Raw genomic sequence first — 26,451 nt, 5'->3', positions numbered from 1 at the left:
ACCACTTCAGACCCTGAATCTTTAACAGTGCTAATAACTGACAAGATAGAATGCTGGACTTCATCTAATAAGATGATATTTACAAATACCAATTTATAATATCATTTATTTACAAATAAATGTAAAATTTTCTGGATAGTTTTTTTTAATATTGTAAATACAGATTAGCAGAGGTATAGTTAGACAATAGATATCATAGAGAAAAAATATCTACCAGTTGTAGAGAACTGCCAGCCCACTGTGAGTCAACAGTATGATTTAGTGGCCCCAAAGGTATTGTGATGTTAGGCTCTTTAAAAAAGGTAGAGCATCCAGGACTAATGAGGTAAAAATCCTACTTTACTCTGCACTGGTTAGATCACATTTGGAGAGAATTTTGTTCAGTTATGGGCACTACATTTTAGAAAAGACATTGAGGAAGATTAAACAAGATAGTAAAGAGCTTTGAGATCATTTCATGTAAGAATTAAAGGAACAAGGAATATTTTACCTAGAGGACACTTGGAAAAAGAAAGGGTGCAATAATATCTCTGTTTTCAAATATTTGTATGTTGAAAAAGTTAGACTTAGTTTACTTGATGCCACAGGTCTGAAACTAGATGGGATCTCAGAGACCATCCAGGTCAATTCTCTCATTTTACAGATGAGAAACTGACTCCAAATGAAGTTAAATGACTTGCCGTGCATCACATAAGCAAGTGTCTGGGGGAGGCCCTCTAATTTTAGAGGCTTCATAGAAATAAATTTAGGCTTTATGTAAGGAAAAAACTTCTAAGCAATTCTATCTAAAAGTGAAATGGGGCTTCTTGGGAGGTAGTAGATTCTTTCTCATTACTAGAGGTATTTAGACAAAAACTAGAAGACCATTTAGAGAGAAATAAATGTCCATTCATTCATGGACCATCTTGTTCCATGTCCATCTTGCAATAGATGGCCTCTAATATCAGAGGATCATAAATTTAGAGCTGGAAGGAGCCTTAGGAGACATCCATTTTGTTTTCAGATAAAGAAATTGCATTCCAAAGGAATAAAATCATTTGTCCAAAATCTCACAGTCAGGAAATTGGAGAGCAGAGCTGCAAATGCATGTCCTTTATCTTCAAATCCATTGTTCTATTCACATGCTATCTTTACTAATATTGAGATCCTGTGTGATTCTGTATGAATTCATATAGCTGGTTAATATTAGAAATATAAAAGATACAGCTTCAGAGTTTACTTCCAGTTTTTCCTCTCACACAACAATAGCTTACTCACATGGCTTAACTTCTTAGTACCCAGGTAACTATCCAAGACCAAAAGAAACAGAACTGATCTGCAGTGATAGAGGAAATTTCTTATTTGGGGAGCTCCCTTCATCAATAAATCATATGTCCAAACTTTAAAAACCTCACATAATTACCTTACAAATTTTTACAAAAATAAGTTAAAGTGAGAATATAATAAATTTATTACCCCTAAATTCTAAAGTCAGTTGTCTTCACTTTGTTGGTATTTATGACATTTTGTATTTGATGAGTGGTATTTTATTGTAGCTGGAAGAAAGCATTTATCTTTACTGCATATTTTCCCTTATTGCCAAGAAAACAAGCTATTTTAGTAAGAATTTCATGGAGTTTTTCTACCTTGGTTAAGATCTCTATGCACTCAAGGTCTAGTAAACTTTGCAGTTTCAAGACTAAGTAATTGACTGAGTCCTTTGATACTAATTCATACTGACCAAACCCAAAAGGAAAAGGGTTTCTAGAAAATCTAGAATATACCTGGTACACTCTTGGGAATAGTGGTGCAATAAAATAATTCCTCTAGGAATCCAAATCTATACAGGAGGTAAGATTATATTTGAGAAGATATTTGATGAGCATAAAATTAGAGCAAAGAGAAATTTGGTTCTTGATGTCTTTTCTGGACATAATTCTATAAATAACTTGGACTAGAGACCAGAATCAAAATATACCCCAATTCTGCATACTACACCCCATGCAGGTGAATCATTGACATTCTCATCCTCCTAATCAGGTTCCATATAGACTTAACAAAACATCCTTAGCTTATCTGAAGATGGACTTATTTTAATGAGTTTATTTTGCAAGTAGCTGACATGGTAGATAGAATGCCAATCTGGAGTCAAGAAGATCTCAGTTCAAATCTGAACTCAGATACTTATTTGCTCTGTCACCCTGGGCAAGTCATTTAACTGTTTGCCTCAGTTCTTCATCTGTAAAAATGAGCTAAGAAGGAAATGGCAAATCACTCCAATATCTTTGTCAAGAAAACCCCAAATGGGATCACAAAGAACTAGATATGACTGAAACAACTGAATAACGACAATAACAAAATATATAACATTTTATATTAGTCATCTCAGGTCATTGTCTCACTGATAACTTTTTAAAGTTACCCTAATATCATAAACTGTACATTAACATATGTATTTTTATGCTATGTTGCCTTTTGCAAAAATTTCCACAATAATATTTTATAATTTCTCATCTTAGAAATTTTATAATTATAATATGATATTTTGGAACTCTCTTAATTCTTGAAGGAGGCTAATATGTACTGATTCATCTAGACAGGCTCTTTTATAAAACATTATAGGGAAATGCCTTTCATATATAAATTGGACTAAATAAACACTGATGTCCCTTCAAACCTTCAAATTGTTTGATTCTGATTGCTTCTTTATGTTTCTCTCAAAATATAGACTCTTTGAAAGATGAAAATTAATACTAATCTCTCCTAGAACCATCAAGAAGATGCCTTCCTCCTTACTTTTTCTTTGCCTTTCCCTAGCCAGAGAGCCAGCTACCCAGATTCTATTAGCTCTACCATTTAGGAAGAACAATATAACTACTCACACTACCTATATGAGATAGGCATCAACCATTCAAATTCTTCTGATCAGCCTTATCATCTGCCCTGCCCCTGTGCCTTCTAGACCCCTGACATTGTCATCTGAGCATTAATACAGCCTAAGAAATTCTGGGTCTTGCCCTCTACTCTTTTGCTCCAGCCTTAGTAATTCCATATGTTCCCATCCATCTTCTAGTTATCTTCTAACCATGCCTTCCCTACTCTATACTTATGATAATGATTTTTTTTAACTAAACTTGTAATAGTATCAATTCATTGTAATCCTATTATTGTCCAATTAAATGCAGCCTAGTCTTCTATCCTGTAAGTTATTAATTAGCACATGCCCATCAATTAAGGGTCTGAAAAAAGCAAAATTGGTTTACTTTAAAATGTCAAAATACTGATAATAAAAAGTTGAAAATATGGTTTTCTTGGCTGAATTTTTCTTGAAATCCTATGCATTTTTCTATTCATTTTTGCATCCTTAGTAATTAATCTTTCCTATAGCAAACACTTAGGTAATGTGTGTTGTTTTACAATATTCAGAATTTTCTATAAAGAATGTACATATAAAAGCATTGAATGTTTTAAGTATTTATACATAACTATTACCAGAAATATTTTTGACAGTCTTAAGTGGGCATATAGTTAATTGTTTTTCAAATTTTGTACCCAATTAGCCATTTATATATATATATTTTACATCAAGCTATGATTTTAAAGGAAGAAGGAATAAATAGATCTTCTGTAAAGAAAAATGTCAAATTCTAAATGAAAAATACTACTTTCTTTCACTTCTTCTTCCCCAGTACCTAAACAGAATGAATTGGACAACATAGCTGGCTATAACTAGCACTTTCAGTGCTTCATCAAGTAATACAAAACATTCCCCAGGGTAAATGCCTAAAAACCATTTTCAAATCCATTTTTTAAAGATAACTTCTGTTAGCTGTGCTAGGGGCAATTAGAGGAAGAACTTGAACCTTGAAACACAAGGCTCTTAGAAGTGAAGCAATAATTATTTCATAGTGATGGGGTAGTGGCTGATAAGGCATACTATGGAGGCCATTGTTGAAGAGAGTATGATGGAGAGGAAGTCAAAACAAACTATCTGGTAGTTTCCTATTTCAACTAATTATTTTTGCCACTTAGAATTTTGCCAGTTCTTTCTTCCACTTGTTAAAGGACTGTCAATATCTTTTAGATTTTATCACCATAGGGCAAAGTCAAAGTCACACTGTTCTAGTAATGACTTTGGCAAAAGTATTCTTTCCAAGATTTCCAAACTTTTCACCTTTTGAGGAAACAAGATATTATACGAATATGTCAACTATTTTTGAAAAAATAACTAAAGAGACCACATGTACAGCAATAGATATAGCAAATAAATAAGGAGTAAATCTCAGAGTCAAGATGATCTAGGTTCACAGACCCACCTCTGATATGTATTAGCTGTGTGATCCTGGGCTAGCCATTTAAGGTTATACTTTTATTTTGGATTTTTTCTAACCACAAGTAAAATTGTTCCCCAACCTTAAAAATCATTCAACCGGTCAATTAATAAGCATTTATTCCTCCTTTATTATGTGGAACTCTTCTGGGAACTAGGGATACAAAAAGGGGATAAAAATTATTCCTATCTTCCCATCATTATCTTAGCAGTATCTGGATGGTTGTATATGCACTGGGAGCTATAGACTGGATTCAGCTTAAAGCTTACACAATTTATGAGGTAAACATGAAAAATTCAAGACTCCAGCCAAAGGACTTTCAAGATTTCAAACATTCTCTAAGCTTGAGCCTAGTTTCTCCTATATTCAATAAGTATTGTGTGGTTTGTTTCATTCCAACTATTTTTACTATAATTTCTTACTAAATAAAAGCTAATTGACTCTGACTAAAAGATATTAATTCATAATCATGTCTAGAAGCACATTGGTTAGAGCTAATAAACTATTAGAAAAACATTAGGAAAACCTCGCCTATTTCCCCAAAACTAACTCTAAAGCCAAAGGGGGATGTAGTAGTAGTGATCCAAACATCAGTAGAGATGAAAGTTAAGATCACCCAGAGCCTGACTCCAAATCCAGAAGTTTTGTTTTTTCATTGAAAGACATTCCTTTTTGCATAAAGAGACAATATCCTTTGAAAACTATTTTCAATAGAATAAAAATTAATTGTTTAATTATTCCCTGGCATGGGGGATTTTTGAAAGGAAAAGGTTGAAGTGAAGAAGATATAGATTTTAATCAACACTAAGAATTGAGTTCTATCAGGCAGCCCAGCTACCAAATACCTACTATAGCAAAAACCTGAAATATAGCCCAACCAAGTGATAATCTAGAAATCTAATGAGAAACCACAGGAAATGATTTATTCCACTCTACTCAAAAAATCCCATAAACCCATGGGCTATAAAAAAAGAAGCTACTGGCCATGCATGAACAGCCAGAGATACATCTAACCTTATAGTCTCTGTGACTAAAGGCAACGAGCACAAAAGTCTTTGCTCAGAATGAGCCAGAAAAGTCGGAAGCACCAGCGTGGTCAGAAAGCCCCAGGGAATATTGCAATACTGTATGCCAGCCCAGCACTGAGGTTTCTGGCATTCTGTCCTCTAATCCCATGAAGAATCCTTAAAAGCTCAGCATTCTGAAACTCCAAGATACAGAGAGGCCTAACTAACCCTGGGCAGTGACCCAGAGCAAGACCAAATAGAGCCAACTATCACACAGTTGAGGCTAAACTGGCCCCATAAACTGGCCATAACACAACACCCCGTTTCAGGAACTAAAACTGATGAGATAAATATACTCCTAAACCTATCAGCCAGCATAAAAAAAATTATTATAGCATTAGACATATCCAAAAATCTAGCTTAGAAGGAGAAAATTACTTTGTAACAATTGCAACAGAGAGTCAAGGGGTGGGGAGTGGAATGGATTTTCCACAAAACATACATGAGAAAATGTCTAGGTTCAAAGGTCACAAGTCAAAAAGAAATAATAAGAAATAAACATCTTGGAATTAGCAGATCATGTATCATGTATTATGGCAAAGATAATATAAGCTTTTACTGTAAATAAAGAGGTCTTAGAAAATAAAGGCATATAATAAAATTAATTTCCCCTGTAAAGCCAAGTATAATTATATGAGGAAGAGAATGAATTTTTAATAAAGGACTTTGGGACATTCTTGATTACAAAAAAAAAAGACAAGAACCGAGTAGAAACTTTGAAATACAAACCCAGAAAAACCTAAAAAGTTAAATGTATTTGAGAAATTAGAAATTGTTTTATGATGCAATGATAGCAACTTAATAAAGGAAGAAAAAAAAAAACTTTAATATTTTCAGAAGGAGTTAAATAAGAAAAACAAAAGACCTAAAGGTATATTGGCTCTAGTATGAAGATTTTAAGAAGGAAAAGAAAAGAGAGGATAAAAAGAATATACTATAGTGGAAAGGAAGAATAGGATAGAAAAGTTTTATTTCTCATAATTGGGGTACTTAAGAAAAAAGAGTATATGATCATGAAGAAAGGTTTTGGGGAAGCAGATAATGAAATGAATGTCACTCATCTGAAAAGGAGGACTAAATACACAATTTGGCTTAAATATATTTCAAACTGTACAGAGAAATGAACAAGAATAGGGAAAGAGAATTAAACAAAGATAATATTGAGGAGGAAATGGCAAGATTTGGGAAGGAGGGACTGAATTTAAAAGAGAAAACCTGAAACACATAAACTAGAATCTAAGAGAATACTCAGCAGTAGGGGAACAGCCGAACACATTGTGGTGTATGTAGTGGAATATTAGCGCTCAGTAAGAAATGATGAAAGAAAAGATTGCAGAGAATTTTGGTACTGTATGCAGAGTAAAGTGAACAGAATCAAAACTATTTATAATGAGGACAACATTATAAGTAAAAACAACTTTTAAATACTTTATTTAAATTTAAGGAATTCTTATCAATGCAATGAGAACCATATCTCCAAAAGACCTTTGCTACCCATCTTCTGACAGAGAAGTCATGAATTAAAGGTGCAGAAAAATACATATTTTTAAAATATGGTTGCCATGTTGAATTCACTTCGCATGGCTATACTTATTACAAGGGATTTTCTTTTTCCTTTCTCCAATTTTTTAATTAGATGGTAAGGTTAGTAAAAAGAGGAGAGAACCAGCAATAGTGATGCTAAATAAATAAATAACTAAATAAAAAGCAAAGGCAATTGGGAAAGCTTTGAAAATAACATAGAATTATTATATATTTTTTTAAAAACTGAGTACTATGAAATGGAAATTGAATATACAATCTTTCTGTTCTTCTGTGTATATGAAAATGCTTTTTTGTATTTAACTTCATAATAAAAATAAGTTTTTTTTAAAAAAGATTGATTAATTTTCCATATAATTCCAAAGAAAATCATAGTTCATTTTAATATGAAATTTTCTGTAACTCTTCATAAGCAAATATGAACTTCAATATCTCAAGAATGAAAATAGTGCAGTTGAGGCTGTAGATAACCTTTTCCAGTTTCATAAAACCATTACTTTAAATTTTCATTAGATAAAATTTTATAGCACTAAACTTTAAAAAGTGTGGCTCTTTCCACTGCAATCTTGTGTTTTTTAGCATTTTCCTTAAGCTCTCAGGAATCATTTAATATTTTTTATTCCTAAAGAACAATCTTTTGTATATTCCACATGGTGTAGTGTATAAAGTCAGCCATGGAATAAAAAAATAAACATTTTGAGACAAATTTGCTTTGTTTCTCTAGGCAAATTACTTAATCTTTTAGTGTTGTTCCAGATGGCTCTAAATTCATAAATTAAAGAAAAGGTATCAATCTGCATTGATGAAAGTGATTTTGACAGAAGTTTCCTACACCAATGACATCATATGAGCCTTGCCTCCTTCTTTCCTCCAAATAAAGCTGAACAAAACTACTCTAAATTGACCTTGGCTATTATTATTATCCTTAGGCATTTTAAGTAAAGCAAAAGTTCCAGTCTGGAGTCAGGAAGATCTAGTTGTATGACCCTGGGCAAATCATTGAGCCCTGTTTATCTCAGTTTCTTCATTTGTAAAAATGATCTGGAGAAAGAAATGGTAAAACACTTCAATGTCTTTACCAAGAAAATCCCAAATGTGGTCATGAAGAGTTAGACATGACCGACAGTCTCCTTGAATTGTCCTACCTCAGTTATTCTGCCCCAAACCACCCTTCCTTCTTAATCATCAGAATATTTGATAAGGATAAACGATCTTATATTTTAGAATACCAGATGTCTCTCCCCATCCCAATCTATCAGAATATCAGTTACCTTTCCCCATCAGAATATCAAATGTCTCTCCCCATCTCTGTTGCCTCTCCCCATTATGTCATTGTTCCTGTCACCCTATAAAGAATCTCTGTACCCCACATTCAATATTGGATACTTGGAGACAAGAGTCCAATCCAGTCAATCAATTAATTATCCAATAAATTAAATTATTATCACTCTCTAACCTCTATCTTGCCTCAGTTTCTCCGGCATTACAACACAAATAAAAAACTAAAAACTTATTGTCTTCAAAAAGTCAATCATCTGTTTTATTCTTCTGACTACCACATCTTAATTTCCAAAAACTTTATATTGATATCAACTTCTGTCAAGCTGGAAAGGCTTCCATTATGAACTTTTCTAAGTACTAAAAGGTTTATTATAAAATATGGTCTAGCTTCCTGGAGGGTTTCAGGGTCAGCCAGAGTTCAGCCCCTCAGCCCAGAATTCCTTCCTTCCCATCGACCCAGGCTGCCTCTGCCCTCACGAAGCTCACAAACCAGTCAGAACCCTGCAACTTCAAGGAATGTTAGGGATGTAGAGATCATGAAGATTTCTTAACTTGTAGTCCACACTTTTTCTTTAAACTTTTGATAACTTATTTCTCAAAATTAACTTTTAACACTCACTTTTATAAAATTTGAGTTCCAAATTCTCTTAATAACAATATTAATACAATTGCTTTCCTTCATAACTCTGCATGTGGTATGCATTTAAAAACATTTTTCTGATTTAGGGGAGAAATGAAGGAGGCAGACAAACTGCCACAAGGCTTGCCAAAGATCTCTCCTGGATTCTCAAGTCCTGAGTCCAGACTCTATCCTCTTCTTCCTTAAGCCAAGTGATTCTCTATGCCTGCCTCCCTCCCTCCCTTCCTACCTCCCTCCTTCTCTCTCTCCCTCTCCCTCCTCTCCCTCTCCCTCTCCCTCTCCCTCTCCCTCTCCCTCTCCCTCTCCCTCTCCCTCTCCCTCTCCCTCTCTCCCTCTCCCTCCCTCCCTCCCTCTCCCTCTCCCTCTCCCTCTCCCTCTCCCTCTCCCTCCCTCCCTCCCTCCCTCCCTCCCTCCCTCCCTCCCTCCCTCTCTCTCTCTCTCTCTCTCTCTCTCTCTCTCTCTCTCTCTCTCTCTCTCTCTCTCTCTCTCTCTCTCTCTCTCTCCCCTCCAATCTCTGCCTATGATTATCTTAACACCAAACATTCAGCAAGCACCCAACTGTGAGAAGTGCCATTTATCCAAATATATACTAATAGAGTCATTGTTTCATAGCGAATAAGTAATTAGCCTTAAGTGCTCTGTTGTCTGATTCAGGCATACCTTGTTGGAGTTTCAGCCCTCTACAATTTGTCATCAGCAGATTTGTCTTCCAATTTGGAGGGCATGGCAATCCATGAAACTCATGAAATTTCAAAGTAGCTCTCAATTCTATGTGACCTCTTCTGCTTTGCAGGTGATAGGAGCAGAATATTGGAATGGGTGGCAAGGGCTACATTAATTTAACTCTAAATTGTAAGATCTTTATCCAGTGGCTACTGAATTGTCATTCTACGATACTAAACCATATTTATAGTAATACTCTCGTTATATGCAAAACCAGAAGACATACAGAAGTTGTAGCTCAGTGGAAGGGCAGGTTATAAGCTATCTTTGGAAAAGCAAATAAAAGTGTATATAAGAGCATAGAATCTCAGAGTTGGAAAGGATCCCAGAAGACATCTTGTCCAATCTGTACTGAGCAAGACTCCACTCTCCCACATATCCAACAAGTATTCTTCAAGCCTCTACTTGAAGGAACTCACTACCTCCTGAAAGCTAATTTTATTTTTAAATATCTTTTATTGTTAGAAAGTTTTACTTTATCTTGAGCTAAAATTATTTGGAGAAGCAAATGGCGAGAAAACCCCACCAAGAGTCTTAAAAAAATCAGAATAACTGAATGCAGCAACAATAAGCTAATTATTTGGGTGATTATAGCACAGTCCTATAACTTAGCAACAATAGAACTTGGCACTAATTAGTAGGAATAACTAATTAATAAGATAATATTAAATCAATTCCTTCCTCAACCTGTTTCCCTTCCTCCTCCCAAAAGTCTCTCACCAACAGCAACACTGAGTCAGCGTCTCAGAGACTCTATCTTCCCTCTGCCCTATAGAGCAATACTTTCTTTCTTCAGCTGAAACTACCTTTAATTCAATTTGCTCTAGGTTCAATTTCTTGGGCTTAATGACTCCTCCTTATGGCTCTGCCTTTGTTGTGGAACAGCAAACCACTTCTATCCAAATTGAAATCAGAGACTTTCAAGTTAGAAAAGCAAAAAATGATTTATTACTGAATCATAGAGTATATTCTAGAGGGAAAGGACAACTTCCAAGAGATATGGTGCTGTCATTATGTAGCCCTAGCACAGAACTCCCCCACTCTCTTCTGATGTTTTCTCCTATTGGCTGGAGGTTCAGGTTCATACTCTAAATGCAGAAATCTACCAAGGATCTACCTAAAAATCTACACAGAGACTAAGAACAAGAAAGCTAATGATACTAGTTAATGACACATTCGTTACTATATTAGGAACTTAAATCTGAGAAAAGGAAAGGGGGAAAGGAAATGTCTGGGGGAGAAAATGAGGATAATAACTTTGTCCATCCCTGCCCATCCTATTTAAATTCAGATCATTTGCATCAAGACATCACCCTCTAGATGTCACTGATCTTTGAGAGCAAAGGATAAACAAAAATCTCTAAGTAGGAATAGTTGCTTGACAGGGGATCCAACTGGCCTTCTCCACATCCTTTCTCCTCCTTCTCTTTATCTCTTAATCTTCCTCTTCTCTCTTCTCCTTTTGTCCACACAGGGAATACATACTTTTACATCCAAAAGAATATAAATTTTGATCATTTATACTACACAAAATATCTTAGTATTTGGGGGCTAGATTTTTTTTCATCCTTACTTTATCATTGGGTTTAAAAAAAAATTGGGAAAATTAACTCTTTTGCTTAAGCAGTTTTTATGTATGATTTATTGAAACAGTTCTGGTAAACCTGGCTTCGATAAAGCCCATGGGAACTCATATGGAACTACTTGACTATGCCAAATTACTCTGGCCAATAATAGGTCCCAGGCCAAGGCTCACCTGTTCATTGTTTGGGTTTTGATGGTTCTGGATTAATGTAAATAACAATTATTTCTATTCTGGCCAGAAATTCTGAGGACCTTCCTTTCCTAGATTGATTCTTTTAAGACAAAGTAGGCTATCTTTTGCCTTGTTTCCCATCCATTATCTCAGACAAACTGAGTCCTGAAAAAATTCTTCTTGAAACCAGGATCTCCCAATTTCTCTCATTATTGCTAATAGATCTTAGAGTTCATGCTCATGGCTAACCACTATATTAAAATATATTTACCACTCCTATCTACTATGATCTCTTGCAGATAGCTCCTGAGTATAACTTTATGTATAGAAATTTTTCCCTCATAATCCCTCAAACTTTCTGGCTTATTCTCAGATATTAGGCTTTTTGATCATCTATTCCAAAATTAGAAAATTCCTGTCACTGCCTTAGTATTATAGTTGCCCTATGATATGTAAAAAGATCTTCCACATAAATTGAACTTTGAGCTGCCTGTTTTTCTTACTCCTTTAATCACTAATCATACACTTTAGATCTTACCTATTACTTGCCCTTTTGTTCTGAGACTTTTCAGATCCAAAAAGAAATATTTTTATTATTTTTAAATGGATTTTATCTTAAATCTTTAATAAATGCTGAGATTTTATCTTAAAGTTAAATTTATCCTTAATAATAGTAGTTTACATTTATGTAAAGCTTTATGCTTGGAAAATTGTTTATCTCATTTAATCCTCATGATAATCCTGGGAGAAAATAACTATTATTATTACAGTATCCCTATTTTATAGAAAAGGAAACAAAGTTAGAGAGATTAAGTGACTTGCTCATAGTCACAGTTAAGAAATAGTAAATTCAAGATTAACACTCCTGTCTTCTGACCCTAAGTACAATGCTTTTTCTGTTATACCAAGACTTCTTTACCTTTCTCCCTTTCTTACAAGACTTTTTTATTTGTTTCCTTTGTTTTTTTCCTGTTCCTAAATTGGAAACTAAAAGTATATAGTACTTGGTCTACAACTTCCATCAGTATTCAGATTTGAGGGCTCTGAAACACGAAAGGTATAATCCAATTATACAGGGATTACATAGCTGTGCAAGTTAAAGAACTTTACCACAATGATAATTTTTCACTATATCACTGATTATTAGAGAGCAGAGTATTTTAGAATTCATAAGATTACTAGATCATAGGTTTTGATATTAAAATTGACCTCAGAATTCCTGTAGTCCAACTCCTTTATTTTAATTAAGAGAATGGGAAGGATGCTGCTGAGAAAGGTTAAATGACTTCCCTCAAGTTAGTGGGATCAAATAAATTCCTAGAGATTTTGTGAAAGGGGATTAGGGAAAGATGGAAAGATGCTAAAACTTCTTATCTGAAAGTTTCTGGCCTTGTGAAGTTCCTTTTCCCATTTTATTTAGTCTGCTTATCTAAAATCAGGATGATGAGGTTAGTTACAGTGAGAGAGTTGTTAAAATCCCTTTATGGTCCACACACACAGGTTCGTCATGAAAGAATTCATGAACCCGAATTATTAATTGACAAAAATAAAAGTTTATTGTTGGATAGGAAGCCAGTTTTGCTAAGAAACTGACTTCTTTAGTAGCAAAGTCCTATTAGAGAAATGGAGTCTGGCACTGAGAAGAGAATGCTTTCTCATGGAGCAGGGTCCTGCAAGCTGCTTTGGACCTTCTGCAAAGTCCTGTTAGGGAAATTGCCTTTAAAAGGAGTCTTGAGGCTTCAGATTTCAGAAAGCCAAAGTTTCCAGGCCTAGATGCTTATCGGTATCCAACCCAGATCTCCTACTGGAATTAAAAAGACTTCAAAAGGGGTGCTTTTGGACCAAGATTTCTAATTGAATCAGAGTCTGGCATCTCTGAAAGATAACTTATCTGGGGGAGACTCCAAAAGGCATTACAGATCAAAAGGGAACACAGTTTCAGAGTGATAATCTTAAAGGGAACACAGTCTCAGCAAAGGAAACACAGTTTCAGAGTGATAATCTTAAAGGGAACACAGTTTCAATAAAGGGAACAGTTTCCCTCCCCCTTCAAGCAGAAATAGCTTTAATTCTGTGTTATTAGGCTCCTTTAAAGTTATGTTACCACATTTGTCCAAATAAAGTGGGGCAGCTGAATTTCATTTTGTTCAATGAATTCAAATTTATTGAACCTCTAGGGTCAAAACATTTACTGCTAAGAGTGATACAAAAACAAATCAAATACAATTCTAGTCCTAGAGGAGCTAACTATCTTATAGAGAAGAGAAAATGGGGATACAAATAAGACAGTCAGGATCAAAATACTTTGAATGGCAGGAAAGAATGCTTTTGTTTTTATATTGTACAGCACATCTAAGTACTATAATCACCATTCCATTTTTATAATGCTTCTAACATTTTTCTTAAAGCCATTCATGGATGATGTAGTAGAAGGCTTGCTAGATTTGGAAACAAGATGTGGGTTTGACTTCTTGTTCTATTGCTTAATAACTCTGGGCATCTGACAAGTTAGTGAAACTCGTTGGATTTAATTCCTCATCTGTAAAATAAAGTGTTTTTGGACTACATGATCTTTAAGTGTCCTTCCAGTTCTAGAGCCTAAGAGGATATTTGTTATTCTGATTGCATACAAGCTTTTTTTGACTGTTTTTGTTTTGTTTTGTTTTAACCAATAATAGCTACATTTACAAGGAATAAGATTCTCAGAATAAATGAAGGGTTTAAATTGATTCTTTATTGAATTCAAAAATAAATCAACTCTTTTGGGGTTTTTTAAATTAATATTTCAAGAAACTTATGCTGAGTATATATTGTTGTAAGTACTTGAGAAGAGATAATATTGCTAAGTAGACTTTGGGATGCGGTGCAGTTAAGATTCAATATTGAGTACTAAAAAAATTTGATTCCAAACCCATAAAATGTTTTAGCGATTTTTTTTAACTTATAAGAGTAGTTTCTGTCCTTTTCATTGCAAATATCAAAAAGAAAAATGCTAAATAAAGATTTCTACCAGAGAAGGACTCTAGCACACATTTATTCCTCACTAAATCTTATTAGCTGCTTACTATTTAATTCTGTTATTAATATCTTGCTTTGTCATCTTTTTGTATATATGTCTAATTTATCAGTTTCTTGTAGATTGTCAGCAGCCTGCTGCCTCCATATCGCCACAATGCTCACAACTAGCCAGGAGGCAAGACTGCCCTTCTATCAGGTAATTTTTAGATAAGTTTTCTAATTCCATTTATTTTAGTTTCAGATCCATGCTCTACTTAACCATGAGTTTATCTTAACCTTTCATATTTAATTGTATTTTTACACAATATTTACTCAAGCAGGAGCTCCTTAAACACTAATTGAGGAAAATAGCTGGACAGGAAAAAGAATGTGGATTGCAAAACAATTTTAAAACTGCAGAATAGCAGCTATAGCCACTAGGTGGCAGAATAATTCTTGACCAGGTTTCATAGAAAATTTATTTCATCAGGTTACAAAATTCCACAGTTACTTTTGTATTACATTGTATAGTAAATATTGTCTTCATCTATAGAAATATTAATGCCACAGATATGAATATGGTTCTTATTTTTGTGTTAGGAATATACTTCCTATAAAAACAAAGACATATAACTAATGTGATTTCTATGATAATTTTTTAAATGTTTTGCTTCTAATTTGAACTTTGCTCTTCTTGTCCATTAGACCTGAAAGCTGATAAAACGGTAGATGTAGCACTAACATTTAACTTAGGATTTTCTCATTAAGTTGTAAACAAGGCTGATAAACTTTCAGGCAGGAGCATGCTGATCAACCTTTTAACAATCAGTTTGGGAGGGGGTGTGTGTGTGTGTGTGTGTGTGTGTGTGTGTGTGTGTGTGTGTGTGTGTGTGAAGTCTCCAGCATAACTCAGATCCAGATTGCCAATTTCTATTAAAGGGTTCAAGATTCAATTGTTGAAACTATGGGGAGAAGCACTTTAGGAAATCTAAAATTCCTGTGTTATTTGCCTGTAGCTTATTCCACAGTTAGATTCTCCTGAATTAAAATAGAAAAATGGAACTCATTATAAAAAAAAAAAAAAATACAGAAAACTCTGGGAAAAAGTGAAGAACAGACAGAATTATGGGTAGGGTTTATGAGAGTTAGGGAAGGGGGAACCCTTTTGGTTGGCGCAAAGAATGTCCCATGACGGGCGCAGTGTCCCCTGTAAATGAATTTACAGGCCCAAAAACCTAGATTAATAAAAAGGTTTATTGTAGGGATTTAGAAGTAAAGTTAAAGGTAGAAAGACGCCAGGGCCAAAGGTGGTCGCTGGGCGGGTAGGAACCTTTACATGGCCAGAAGAATACCATGTTTGGGGAGAAGGGCTCCTGCAAAGAGAGAGCTCCAGTTTGGCTCTTTTATACCTAACAGGGCTTGTGGATGGTGCCCCAAGTTAGCTCAGGTCCGGTGGGGGCTGGGACAGCTCGGTGACCAGGATTTGTAAATCAAAGGTTAGCCATGGGGGTTGGGGAATCAGAAAGGAAATCTTAAAGGGATCTCAACCCCCATCAGCATAAAGTAAAGGAAACAAATAGAACTAAATTTCAACAAACCTTTTCTCATGTTGGCCTACTATATTTGAATCTCATTCCATTGCCTAGCAGAGATAACTTGTATAAAGGATTCCTTCAAAATTAAATATTCAATCCCATATAATTTGCATCTTGTTGATGGTACATTTTCAATCTTTCAGGCCAATAGTATGTCTTGGGACTTCATCTAATTTTGATTGATGAGAATGAGTAATATATGTCAAGTCATAGAGTTGAACAGAGAAAATGATACATCACAACAAGGTTATTCTATTTTTTTTAATTGAAGCTCTAATCTTTTTAGGAAATCATTTTGCACCTAGCTAACCAGCCATATTTTTTTATATTAAGGTGATCACTTATTATATTAATCTATTTTATTAAAAAAAAAAACTTTAGAATAAAACAGGAAAGATGCAACAAATTTTTAATAAATAATTGGTTTTACTAAATATAAGAAATGGATGAGCATTTGTTTTCCACAGTTATGGGAATTAAATTAGAGAAATAAAACTTAAATTGAAAAACTGAAACCCACAAGGACATCAAAGAATAATTAAGGGTGGAGTTTATCTTCTCCCAAAAGAATGTAAGCTCCTTGAGGGCAGGGAGTGATTTTTGTAATCAGGGGTGGTCCCCTGAGATTTGAAAAGAATCTTTTGTTCTTTGCTCTACTTCCTTCTCTGCTACCCCTGCCCCTCCTAGGATGTAAGCTCCTTGGGAGCTGAGACTGAGTATTTAAGAGGGGTAGATAGTCATGTAGGGTAACTTCTGTAACATCCAATTAATGGGAAATCAGGAGAGGGACTTGTGCTTCAGAATAGGAAATAAAATTCTGCCTTTAGAATTTCAAAAGCATGTCTACTCATCTAGGCATCCATTCTTGCAAGAATGTAAAATAAATCTTTCCTACATTCATCAATGAGTAATTGGAGTTCCTGGTAAGATATTTTGTTTCTTGCAATTGAGGGCTCTGTAAAGCATCCAGACATTATGAGTTCGGGGTAACCCCTGTTGAAGTGGGAGGAGACACATCCCATTGATTTCAACAGCCTCTTGGCTCAGCTCAAGCTTTCCCTACTCATTAGATTGTCCAGAGTTCCCAAGACTACAAAATAAAGTCACTGGTTAATCCAGGAAAACAGCAAGGAAACTAGAGTAAGTTTCTCAGTAGCCAGGCAAACTCTGTGCAGACCAAAGGAAAGATACTAGTATTGACTTTGGTGCTATCTTATGGTCTCTGAGGTGTCAGACAGGTGAGTCAAATGGGGAACTGAATGGCACCAAAGAATGGGAAGTCAGGAGACACAGTTGAGTAAATATATTAGTGATCTGGGATCACTAGAGTGTGCAGGAAGGGGTGCACTGAGGGGACAGGAAGGATCTGCACAAGGGAAATTTATAAGAAACTTTAATAAAGAAAGAGGTAGAGTTCCAGAAGAGAAGTTCTTCTCCAGGAAGTAGGAAAGGAACCAACTCTGTACTAGACAGAAAAAAAGAAATTTAAAAGCAATCTGTGTTGGGGTGTGTGTGTGAGTGTGTTGGGTCTTCTATGTTTCTCTCAGTCAGCTAAGATACAAGGGAAGACATGGCCATTTGAGGATTTAAAAGTGCTTGTTTTGTACATCTTGTTGCAAAATAACCTGAATTTTTCTTAAGCTTTCAAGTTTCTCTCCCTAGAGGGGACTGAACATGATCAGGGCTTCTGGTTGTGGACTTATATCCAATGCATCTTCTCCAAAGATTAGTAGGCTCCCCCAAAACCCCATTTTCTGGAGTCAGCCTTGGTTTCTCTCTAGATGGGTCCCTATGTTCCCCAACCCCCAGAGCCCCAAAACTCTTCTCAGGGTGTTGAGGTATGAGACATCCTAAAAGTGTTTGAGGGTCCCCAGGCCAATTCCCAATCCCAGTGTCCAAGTGAGGTTTTGGTAAAAATGGATTTATTGACACTGAGCAGCTCTTTCTCTCTGTGGGCTCCTGATTAGAAGGTAGCAAAGATTTGGGATACAGAGTTCAGTTTTATTTAGCTTTCTATGGCCTGAGGCTAGGGAACTATCTCTTGATGAATTGAGGGACTAATTTCCAGGTAATAATGGGTAGTGATTATTCCCAAGGCCAAGGTGGGGAGGGGTTGAGATTCAGATGGGGATTATTTTAGGAGTTTCCCCAAGGTCAAATAAAAAGGGTGTAAAGGAGGGGTTGGCAAGAGATTCAGAATTTTCCTACCTAGCCCCCTTAGTCCTCCCCCCCAAAAGATCAGGGGATCACAGAGTCTTTATTGCATCAAGGGGACTCTGGATTCTATTAAAGGATTTGGTCCATCTCCATGTGGCTTGGGGGAAATCTAGGGAAATCCATTTTACACTTAAAAAGTTTTCCCCTCTTCCCAATATGGGAAGTTCACATGGGTTTAGGGAAGAGTACAAAATTTAAGGAGGCTATAGGAACCATTACCATTTTGCTCCCAGTGGCCTGTGTCTCCATCTTGGGTCTCACAGTTTATTTCAAAGATTTGGGATAATCTAAAAGAGTGGAGTTTTTGAGGGGGAAGAGGAGTTTTCTCCAAAAAATGTGACCTAAATTATTGTGTGTTTAAATTTAATGTTATATGATAGAATTACTTTCAGTTGATGCATTTAGAAATAAGATTTTAGAAATATATGTGCATTAATATTGTAGTACTGTTACTAGAAGTTTAAATCCTTATTTGATTTGATTTTAAGTTTAAAAAATGGTTATTAAAACAAAATTCTCTGGAAAGAGACCTAAACAGGTCACATGTTTGTATCTCCTAATTAGATGAAATATGTTACTTTCTAAATTTTATATTGGGTAATTTGTAAAAATTATGAACTATGCTTTAAATTTTTGTTAGCTCTGCTGGACATCTGTATAAGCTTTATAAAATTTGGTCCAAAATTATTTAGATATTAACTCTATTATAAATATTAAAGTTTTTTAAAAGTGGTTTTAAAACAAGAAAGACTGATTTGCAAAAATAATTGACAATTTCAAAGAAACATCCAATTAGAATCTCACAAGCTAAAGTATTGATTTTTTTAAATAACTTTTTTTTAAGTTGGTGTATATGCTCAAATTAAAAACCTAGGTGTAAATTATGAGATTCCTATCCGTTTTTGTAATAGGTTATGTTATATCTATTTGGCTATCACTTATGAAATTTGTGAAATTGCTTATTAAGTTATTTGGGGTTATTGTCACAATATTGAAAACTAAAATTGTTTTCCTTAGTTGAACTTGCCATTTGCTAGGAGAAAGGAAACATCTTTTGAAGTTGGTGCATGCCCTTGGCTGGTGGGCTGAATCCTTAAGGGGACTTAGCATCCTAAAAAAGTTAGCTATAAGGAAAGTGGGGTTGGAAAGTATAGTGGAGTTAAGAGAGACACCTTGTGGCATGGGAGAAAGGGAAGAGGAAAGATACAGGAGGTGGAATTCAGGTTGACCTAAAGGAACATAGGTAGATTTTATGGAGAGGATTTAACCTCAGGGACATGACTGGGATTCCTGACAGGGCATGACAAGGTGAAACTGTTGAGATTGGGAAGGGAAGGACCCCAAAAGTTGGGGTAACAGAGTGGTGTCACAGGGGTGTCTTAAAAGAATTTGAAGGCTGGAATTCATTCCAAGTAAGAGGCAAGGTTTTATTATAATTGTAACAACAGTTGAGACAGGCTGAGCTCCAGAAGAGACTAGCAAAGGAATCGAGAGAAAGGGGATAGATTTATAGTACAGAATTGGATCAGAACTTCATGTTACTTATTTGCAAATTTTATGGCTTACCCCAATAGGTTTGAGGGGTAGTCTGTCTATTCACTATTTTCTCAGGAACTTGATTATTACGGATCAACAGATTATCTATCTGACAGTCAGTAATGTTTGGATGACTATTCTCAGGCCAGAGGACTTTTACAATTATTGACAGACAGATTGCAGATTGTTAGAACAATAGCACTCTTAGGTCAGAGGGCCTTAGGATTATTAATACATCTTCCCTAAAATCCAAGGGAAGAAATATTATATTCCTCCACAATTATTGATAGAAAGGATTGTTAGAACAAGAGCACTCTTAGATCAGAGGGTTTCAAAATCATTGCTGTCTCCCCTAGAAGTTGTATTACATCAAAACTGTTCAAGACTTTTACAGAGGTCTCAGGAGTTTGATGCAACTTGGATTTCAAACTGGACCACCTCCCCCAAAAGTTGGAATTGTGTGGGAAGGGTGCTAAACCCTCTTTCCCAAATTAACTAATCAGAGACATCTTCAAGTACAAAAAGAAAAAGCATTTATTTAATCCCTGCAGGGAGACTCAGACACATACCAGGGAGCCATCCCAGTCCCCACCATATGCTTAGAAACCTGACCAGCTTCCACCTTCTCAGGTTTAAATAACAAAAGACTCAAGCCTTTTCATTTAGGTAGACTAAAAGGAAGTAACCATCTTTTACCAATGGTCACCAGTGTTGTCTGCCTCCCACAGGTCACATCACTTCCTGCAACTTCCTGAAACCTCCTGCAACTCAGGGCTTGACCCTTGAGAGATCATGTGACCCTTCCCCCCCTCCCCCCCGCTGCCCCCCAGGGCCCATCCTGGATCCGGAGTCCAAAGCCCGATCTCCCATCTCTGAGAACTGGGATCATGTCACTTAGGCCTTGTGTCATAAAAGAGAAATACTTCATCCAATCAGTCCCATTCTAAATCATGGAGCTAAATTGATCTCTATCAGTGTTTTTCCTTGCCTCTAAGACACTAAGGTGAGATTGGACCTACTGGGGAGGTAGACTTCAGCCTCAGCCTCTGGTTTGTGAACTTGCCAGGTTTGGTAAAAAGCTTAGTTCTGGGTGTAGAGTCTCTTTAGGTTTCTGGAGGGTTTTGATTGGGATTGTAAGGGACAGGGACCCTTACCCAAATTAAAATCAGAAACTCCCAAGATAAAAAGCAAAAAAAGGATTTCTTAGAATCTCACAAGAAAGGGCAACTCCCAAAAGACAAGGTATCTGTAGAAGTCAAAAATGCAAATTGCAAAACACAAGATTATATAGCCTCTAACCAGAAGCCCCCATTCCCCTTCTGACCTTTTTTCCCCATTGGCTGTGGAGTTCTAATTTACCCAGAAACTAAATATTTGACCCAGAACACACTTTCCCTATTAGATTCTTAAATGCTAACGAAAAGGGGAGGACAGGTGGGAAATGTCTGTTTATTTAAGATAATAGAACACCTACAGCTTTTAGCTATAGCTCAACTAGTTATTGCAGTCTCAAGTCACAATTAGGGCAATTAGGGCATAGGTCAAGGCCAGATTCTTCTTTTTTTTTTTTTTTTTTATTATTATAGCTTTTTATTTACAAGATATAAACATGGGTAATTTTTTCAGCAATGATCCTTGCAAAACCTTCTGTTCCAACTTTTCCCCTCCTTCCCTCCTATCCCAGATGGCAGGTAGACCAATACATGTTAAATATGTCTATGTTAAATACAATACATGTATACATATCCATACAATTATTTTGCTGCACACACAAAAAAAATCAGACTTAGAAATAAGGTAAAATTAAACTGAGAAGGAAATTAAAAATGCAAGCAGACAAAAACAGAGGGATTAGAAATACTATGTTGTGGTTCACACTCATTTCCCAGTGTTCTTTTGCTGGGTGTAGCTGGTTCTATTCATCACTGGTCAATTGGAACTGAATTGGATCCTCTCATTGCTGAAGATAGCCACTTCCATCAGAATTGACCATCAATCATATAGTATTGTTGTTGAAGTGTAGAATGATCTCTTGGTCCTGCTCATTTCATTCAGCATCAGTTCATGTAAGTCTCTCTAGGCCTTTCTGAAATCATCCTGCTGGTCATATCTTACAGAACAATAATATTCCATAACATTCATACATCACAATTTATTCAGCCATTCTTCAACTGATGGGCATCCATTCAATTTCCAAATTCTAGCTACTACAGAAAGGGCTGCCAAAAACATTTTGGCACACACAAGTCCCTTTCCCTTCTTTAAGATCTCTTTGGGATATAAGCCCAGTAGTAACACTGCTGGATCAAAGGGTTTGACAACTTTTTGAGCATAGTTCCAAATTGCTCTCCAGAATGGCTGGATGTATTCACAATTCCACCAACAATGCATCAATGTCCCAGTTTTCCCACATCCCCTCCAACATGCAGCATTATCTTTTATTGTCATCCTAGCCAATCTGAGAGGTGTGTAGTGGTATCTCAGAGTTCTCTTGATTTGCATTTCTCTGATTAATAAAGACTTGGAGCATCTTTTCATATAGCTAGAAATAGTTTCAATTTCTTCATCTGAAAATTGATGCTTATATCCTTTTGACTATTTAGCAATTGGAGAATGGCTTGATTTCTTACAAATTAGAGTCAATTCTCTATATATTTTGGAAATCAGGCCTTTATTAGAACCTTTGACTGTAAAAATATTTTCCCAGTTTATTGTTTTCCTTCTAATCTTGTCTGCATTAGTTTTGTTTATACAAAAGCTTTTCAATTTGATATAATCAAAATTTTCTATTTTGTGACCAATAATGGTCTATACTTCTGTGCATTTATTATTAAATTAGAAATTAGAAATTAGAAAATTAAATTAGAAAAAATGAAACTTAAATTAGAAAATTGAAATCCACAAGAACATCAAGAATGGAGGTTATCTTCCTCCAAAAGATTGTAAGCTTCTTGGGGGCAGGGACTGGGTTTTGTAATCAGGGATGGTGGCCTGAGATTTTAAAAAATCTTTTGTTTTTGCCTTTAGCCCTCCTCTGATAGCTTCCTTCTTTTAGAATGTAAGCTCCTGGAGAGCTTGGACTGTCTCCTTAATGAGAAGTGGAGATTCATTTCAGGTAACTTCTGTAGCATCCAGTTAATCAGGGAAAAGTATAGTATTTCAGAATAGGAAATAAAATGCTGCCCTTGGAGTTTCAAAGATGTGTCTACTCACCTAGACACTCATTCTTGCAAGAATATAAAATAAATCTTTCCTGCATTCATCAGTGAGTCAGTGAAGTTCTTAGGAAAATATTTTGTTTCTTACACTTAATAACTTCAAATTTTATTCCTATTAAGTACTAAATAGGTCCTGGGTATCTGGGTGAGATTGGCAGAGAAAGTCTGAAGTACTGATAAGATTATTATTCCCTGAGGCAAATAGGGAAGGGCCCTGATGGGCATCAGTTCAGCCTTATAGTCTCAGCCTCTGTGGAGGTTTTAGGTAGCCCCACCTTACTGTTTCCAATTAAAATTCCAAATTATGTCAATCCTGTGAGATTAAATTTCCCTATAAATCTGCCTAGGGGCCATTCCATTTTTGCTGAATCCTTTTTGGGTTAGCCTGCCCTAGCATTCTGTTTTATGGTGTTGTTGCGGTTCAAAAGAATACCCCAAAAGGCTGGGGATGTATACTAGTGTCCCAAGCTGTCTCAAAAGAATTTGCAGACTTGAACCAATCTCCAAGTCAAGGGACAAAGTTTATTATAATTGTCTTCAGGTTCAAAAAGGGACCCCAAAAAGTTGGGAATCACAGACTGGTGTCACGAGGTGTCTCAAAAGAATTTGTAGGCTTGAACCCATCTCCAAATCAAGGGGCAAAGTTTATTGTAATTGTAATGATAGTTGAAGCGGGCTAAATTCCAAAAGAATTTAGCAAAGAACCAAGAGCAAGAGGATAGATTTATAGGACAGTTAGACCAGAGCTTCACATTACTTGTTTGCTACTTTTATGGCTTAAAGGTAAGTTTGAGGGGTGGTCTGTTCACTATTGTTTCAGGAATTTAGTTATCACTGACCAACAGATTATCTGTCTGTAAGTCAGTAATGCTTGTAAAACTATTGTAAGGCTAGAAGACTTTAGAATCATTGACATATTGTCAGAACAGTAGCACTTTAAGGTAAGAGAGTCTCTGGATTACTAACATATCTTCCTTAAAGTCTGAGGGAAGAAATATTATTATATTCCTAGGTTAGGAGACTTTTATAATCATTCAGATATAGATTGTTAGAATAATAGCACTCTAAGGTTGGGGGATCTTAAAATTATATAGAAGCTATATAACATCATTTCCTCTTTCAAACAGTTTGACTCCAAAATTCATTTGGGACAAAGAAACAAAGATTTCATCTTCTGAACTGCTTTATGCTGATAATGGGTATAGAGCTGTCCCTGCCTAGTGGAGTCCAGACTGAAGAAGGGAAGTACATGACTTAAAGATAGCAACAATAGCATCCAAGGGGTGCTGAGTGTCAGAATCAGTTAGCTTATGGTATTCAGGTTGAACAAGTAGTTGGAAGTTTATAGCTTGTAGTCTGGTGGAAACAAATCTTATAAATAGATTAAAAATGCAAGGGCCAAATATGAGCTTAAAAAAAGAATAATTAAAAGAAGACTTAGTATGGAGGTTACTAAGGGACAATAACTAGGAATCCCACCTAGAGGAAGACCACAAGGTTATCATGAGTGTATCACATCCAGATAGCTTTTCCTAATTACTAAAGTAAATTCCCTCAAAATCCCTGCTTTTGTCTACTCATCTCTGCTCCATCCTTCTACCTATGGGTAAAATAGTGGCCTTATATACAATGAAAGTAGTGCTCAGGTGAGGTAGGCTACAAGCACTATTGTGTTTAAAAGTCATTAAGCATTGGGTAAGGAAGAGGACATGCAGAATGAGGATAATAATCTTAAATGGGTTTCATCTTTAGTAAAAACTTCTGAGCCTTTTCAGTATTACAAAGGAAAGATTTTACCCAATTAGTAATTGTAACAACAAAAACCAAAAGCAGTTTGTAGCCCTTGAGAGAGGGCATTGCCAATCCCACCCTACATTGGTTGTGTGCTCCTCCTCCATATGGGCATCAGGAGAGGTGGGATTTTCAGGATTTACTTGGGCACAAACTGGGTAGGCAGGAAAGATCTGTTTAATTGTTTCTCCTAGCTTATGAACAGTGAAAAGAGGTTTCACAAGGTTTTGGGAGGGAATTTTTTCCCAAGTAAGTTTGGTGTGGGCCAAAGAGAAGTTTCTACTGTCTGGTTTCAGGATTAGAAGTTTGAAGGTGTTTGAAAATATCCAGAAGGAAAAAGGATGTACTCCCTGGTTCTTTAGCATGGGCTAGTCCTGGGAACTATGAAGAGTATAAGAATGGGGGAGTTAAAAGATGCCATGGTCAGAAGCAAATAGGCAGCAGCCAAATTTGAGTCTGTTTCCTTTGGCCTGAAGTGAATCCCCTTTCAATTGTCCTTTACAAAACATGAAAGACATATTTGGAGTCAGAATAGATATTCACTCTCATTCCTTTCCCCAATTCAAAAACTCTGTGAAGGCAAAAATGCTTTGAACCCACTGTGGGGTTAGAACTCCAGTGTTGGCGAAGAGTGAACTTAAGAGACTTCCTCATAGAAGGGCTGTGGAAACCACTTCTGTAAGCAGGAGGGTCATTTGAAAGACTCCAAGTTTCTTTGAGAAGTAAGCAAGGAATCTGGGATCAGATTTCTAGAGACTGAGGCAAGATCTCTGGAACCTGGCCTTGCCTTTCATCAACATTCGGAGTAAAAGGCTTTAAATAAGGGCTAAGGCTGGAGCAGATATGGATTTAGCTTTCAGGGTTTTAGAAAGCCTTGGCCTGATCAGGGTCCTATTTGAGGGGAATTGTGTCAGGGTTTGGAATGGAATCATAGAGGACCCTGGCAAAATCTAGCCATGACCAGGAAAGTATGTAGCTGTTTTTTTGAGGAAGGTTCAGGGAGTAAAAAGATTGCTTCCTCTCTGCTGTAAGCAAAAGGGATGTGGGAGTTAATTCATGGCCCAAATACTTAACAGAATGATAGGCAATGCGGGCTTTTAGACAAAGAAACTTTATAACCCTGGGGAAATCTGGAAGTTAAGGGCTTTTATAGCTACAGCCAGAGAATCCTTTCAGGTGGGGCTGCAGATCAAGATATCCTCTACATCCAGGATAGTCAGTACTTGTGCAAATATGTGGGAGCTGTCCACAGAAGCCCTGAGCTACCTCTATGTTATGGACATGACTGCCCATGTTAATTGGTGGGGATTATGTTCCCCTGAATTAGCCCCTTCAAAGGCAAAAATAAATTGTTAGTCTTTATTCAATGGTATGCAAAAGAAAGCATCTTTAAGATCTAAGGTACTAAAACATTATGACCCCTGAGATACTTGTATTGGGCTCATGGCTTCTTTTGACTGCTCTGATTATAGAATTTTTTTTGTAAGAGGAAAAAGCAGAGATATGCTTATAATAGCATCAAAACAGGTCCTTCAGACCTCAGCCAGAGAGCACATACATGACAGGATAGAGCATCTTTAGATCAGTCCAATCATACAGCAATAATTCTACCTCATAGACAGACTCAGGAATAATCAGGTGGGAAACAAAGAAATGGAACTGGGAAACTGAGTCAAAAGGATCCCACCTTCCCCAGATGAGACGTCTATCTATAATAATCATTCAGGAAGGCATTCCTCTAAGTAACTTATGGCATTTCTCTGGAATGGTTGGTTACT

At 36.1% G+C, this 26,451-nt stretch overlaps 1 protein-coding gene across 10 annotated transcripts in view; it reads left to right on the top strand.

The window, feature by feature from the left end:
* Positions 1 to 26,451, top strand: part of LOC141544434 (protein bicaudal D homolog 1) — a 347,130-nt gene that overhangs the window by 305,106 nt on the left and 15,573 nt on the right. For 7 of the 10 annotated variants that reach the window (XM_074270604.1, XM_074270603.1, XM_074270611.1 and 4 more), the window contains one exon: positions 14,458 to 14,533. The exons of 1 other annotated variant lie outside the window; for it this stretch is intronic. In XM_074270604.1, coding sequence (XP_074126705.1) covers positions 14,458 to 14,533 — 76 coding nt within the window. Of the gene's footprint in view, positions 1 to 14,447; positions 14,534 to 26,451 lie in introns of all 10 variants that reach the window. 2 more of the 10 variants (XM_074270606.1, XM_074270610.1) reach the window with 1 other exon arrangement.

Source organism: Sminthopsis crassicaudata, chromosome 5, assembly GCF_048593235.1.
Source record: "Sminthopsis crassicaudata isolate SCR6 chromosome 5, ASM4859323v1, whole genome shotgun sequence".
In the NCBI taxonomy this organism is placed as follows: Eukaryota; Metazoa; Chordata; class Mammalia; order Dasyuromorphia; family Dasyuridae; genus Sminthopsis; species Sminthopsis crassicaudata.
The sequence above is the reverse complement of the archived record's forward strand: the minus strand, read 5'-3'. Positions and strand labels throughout refer to the sequence as shown.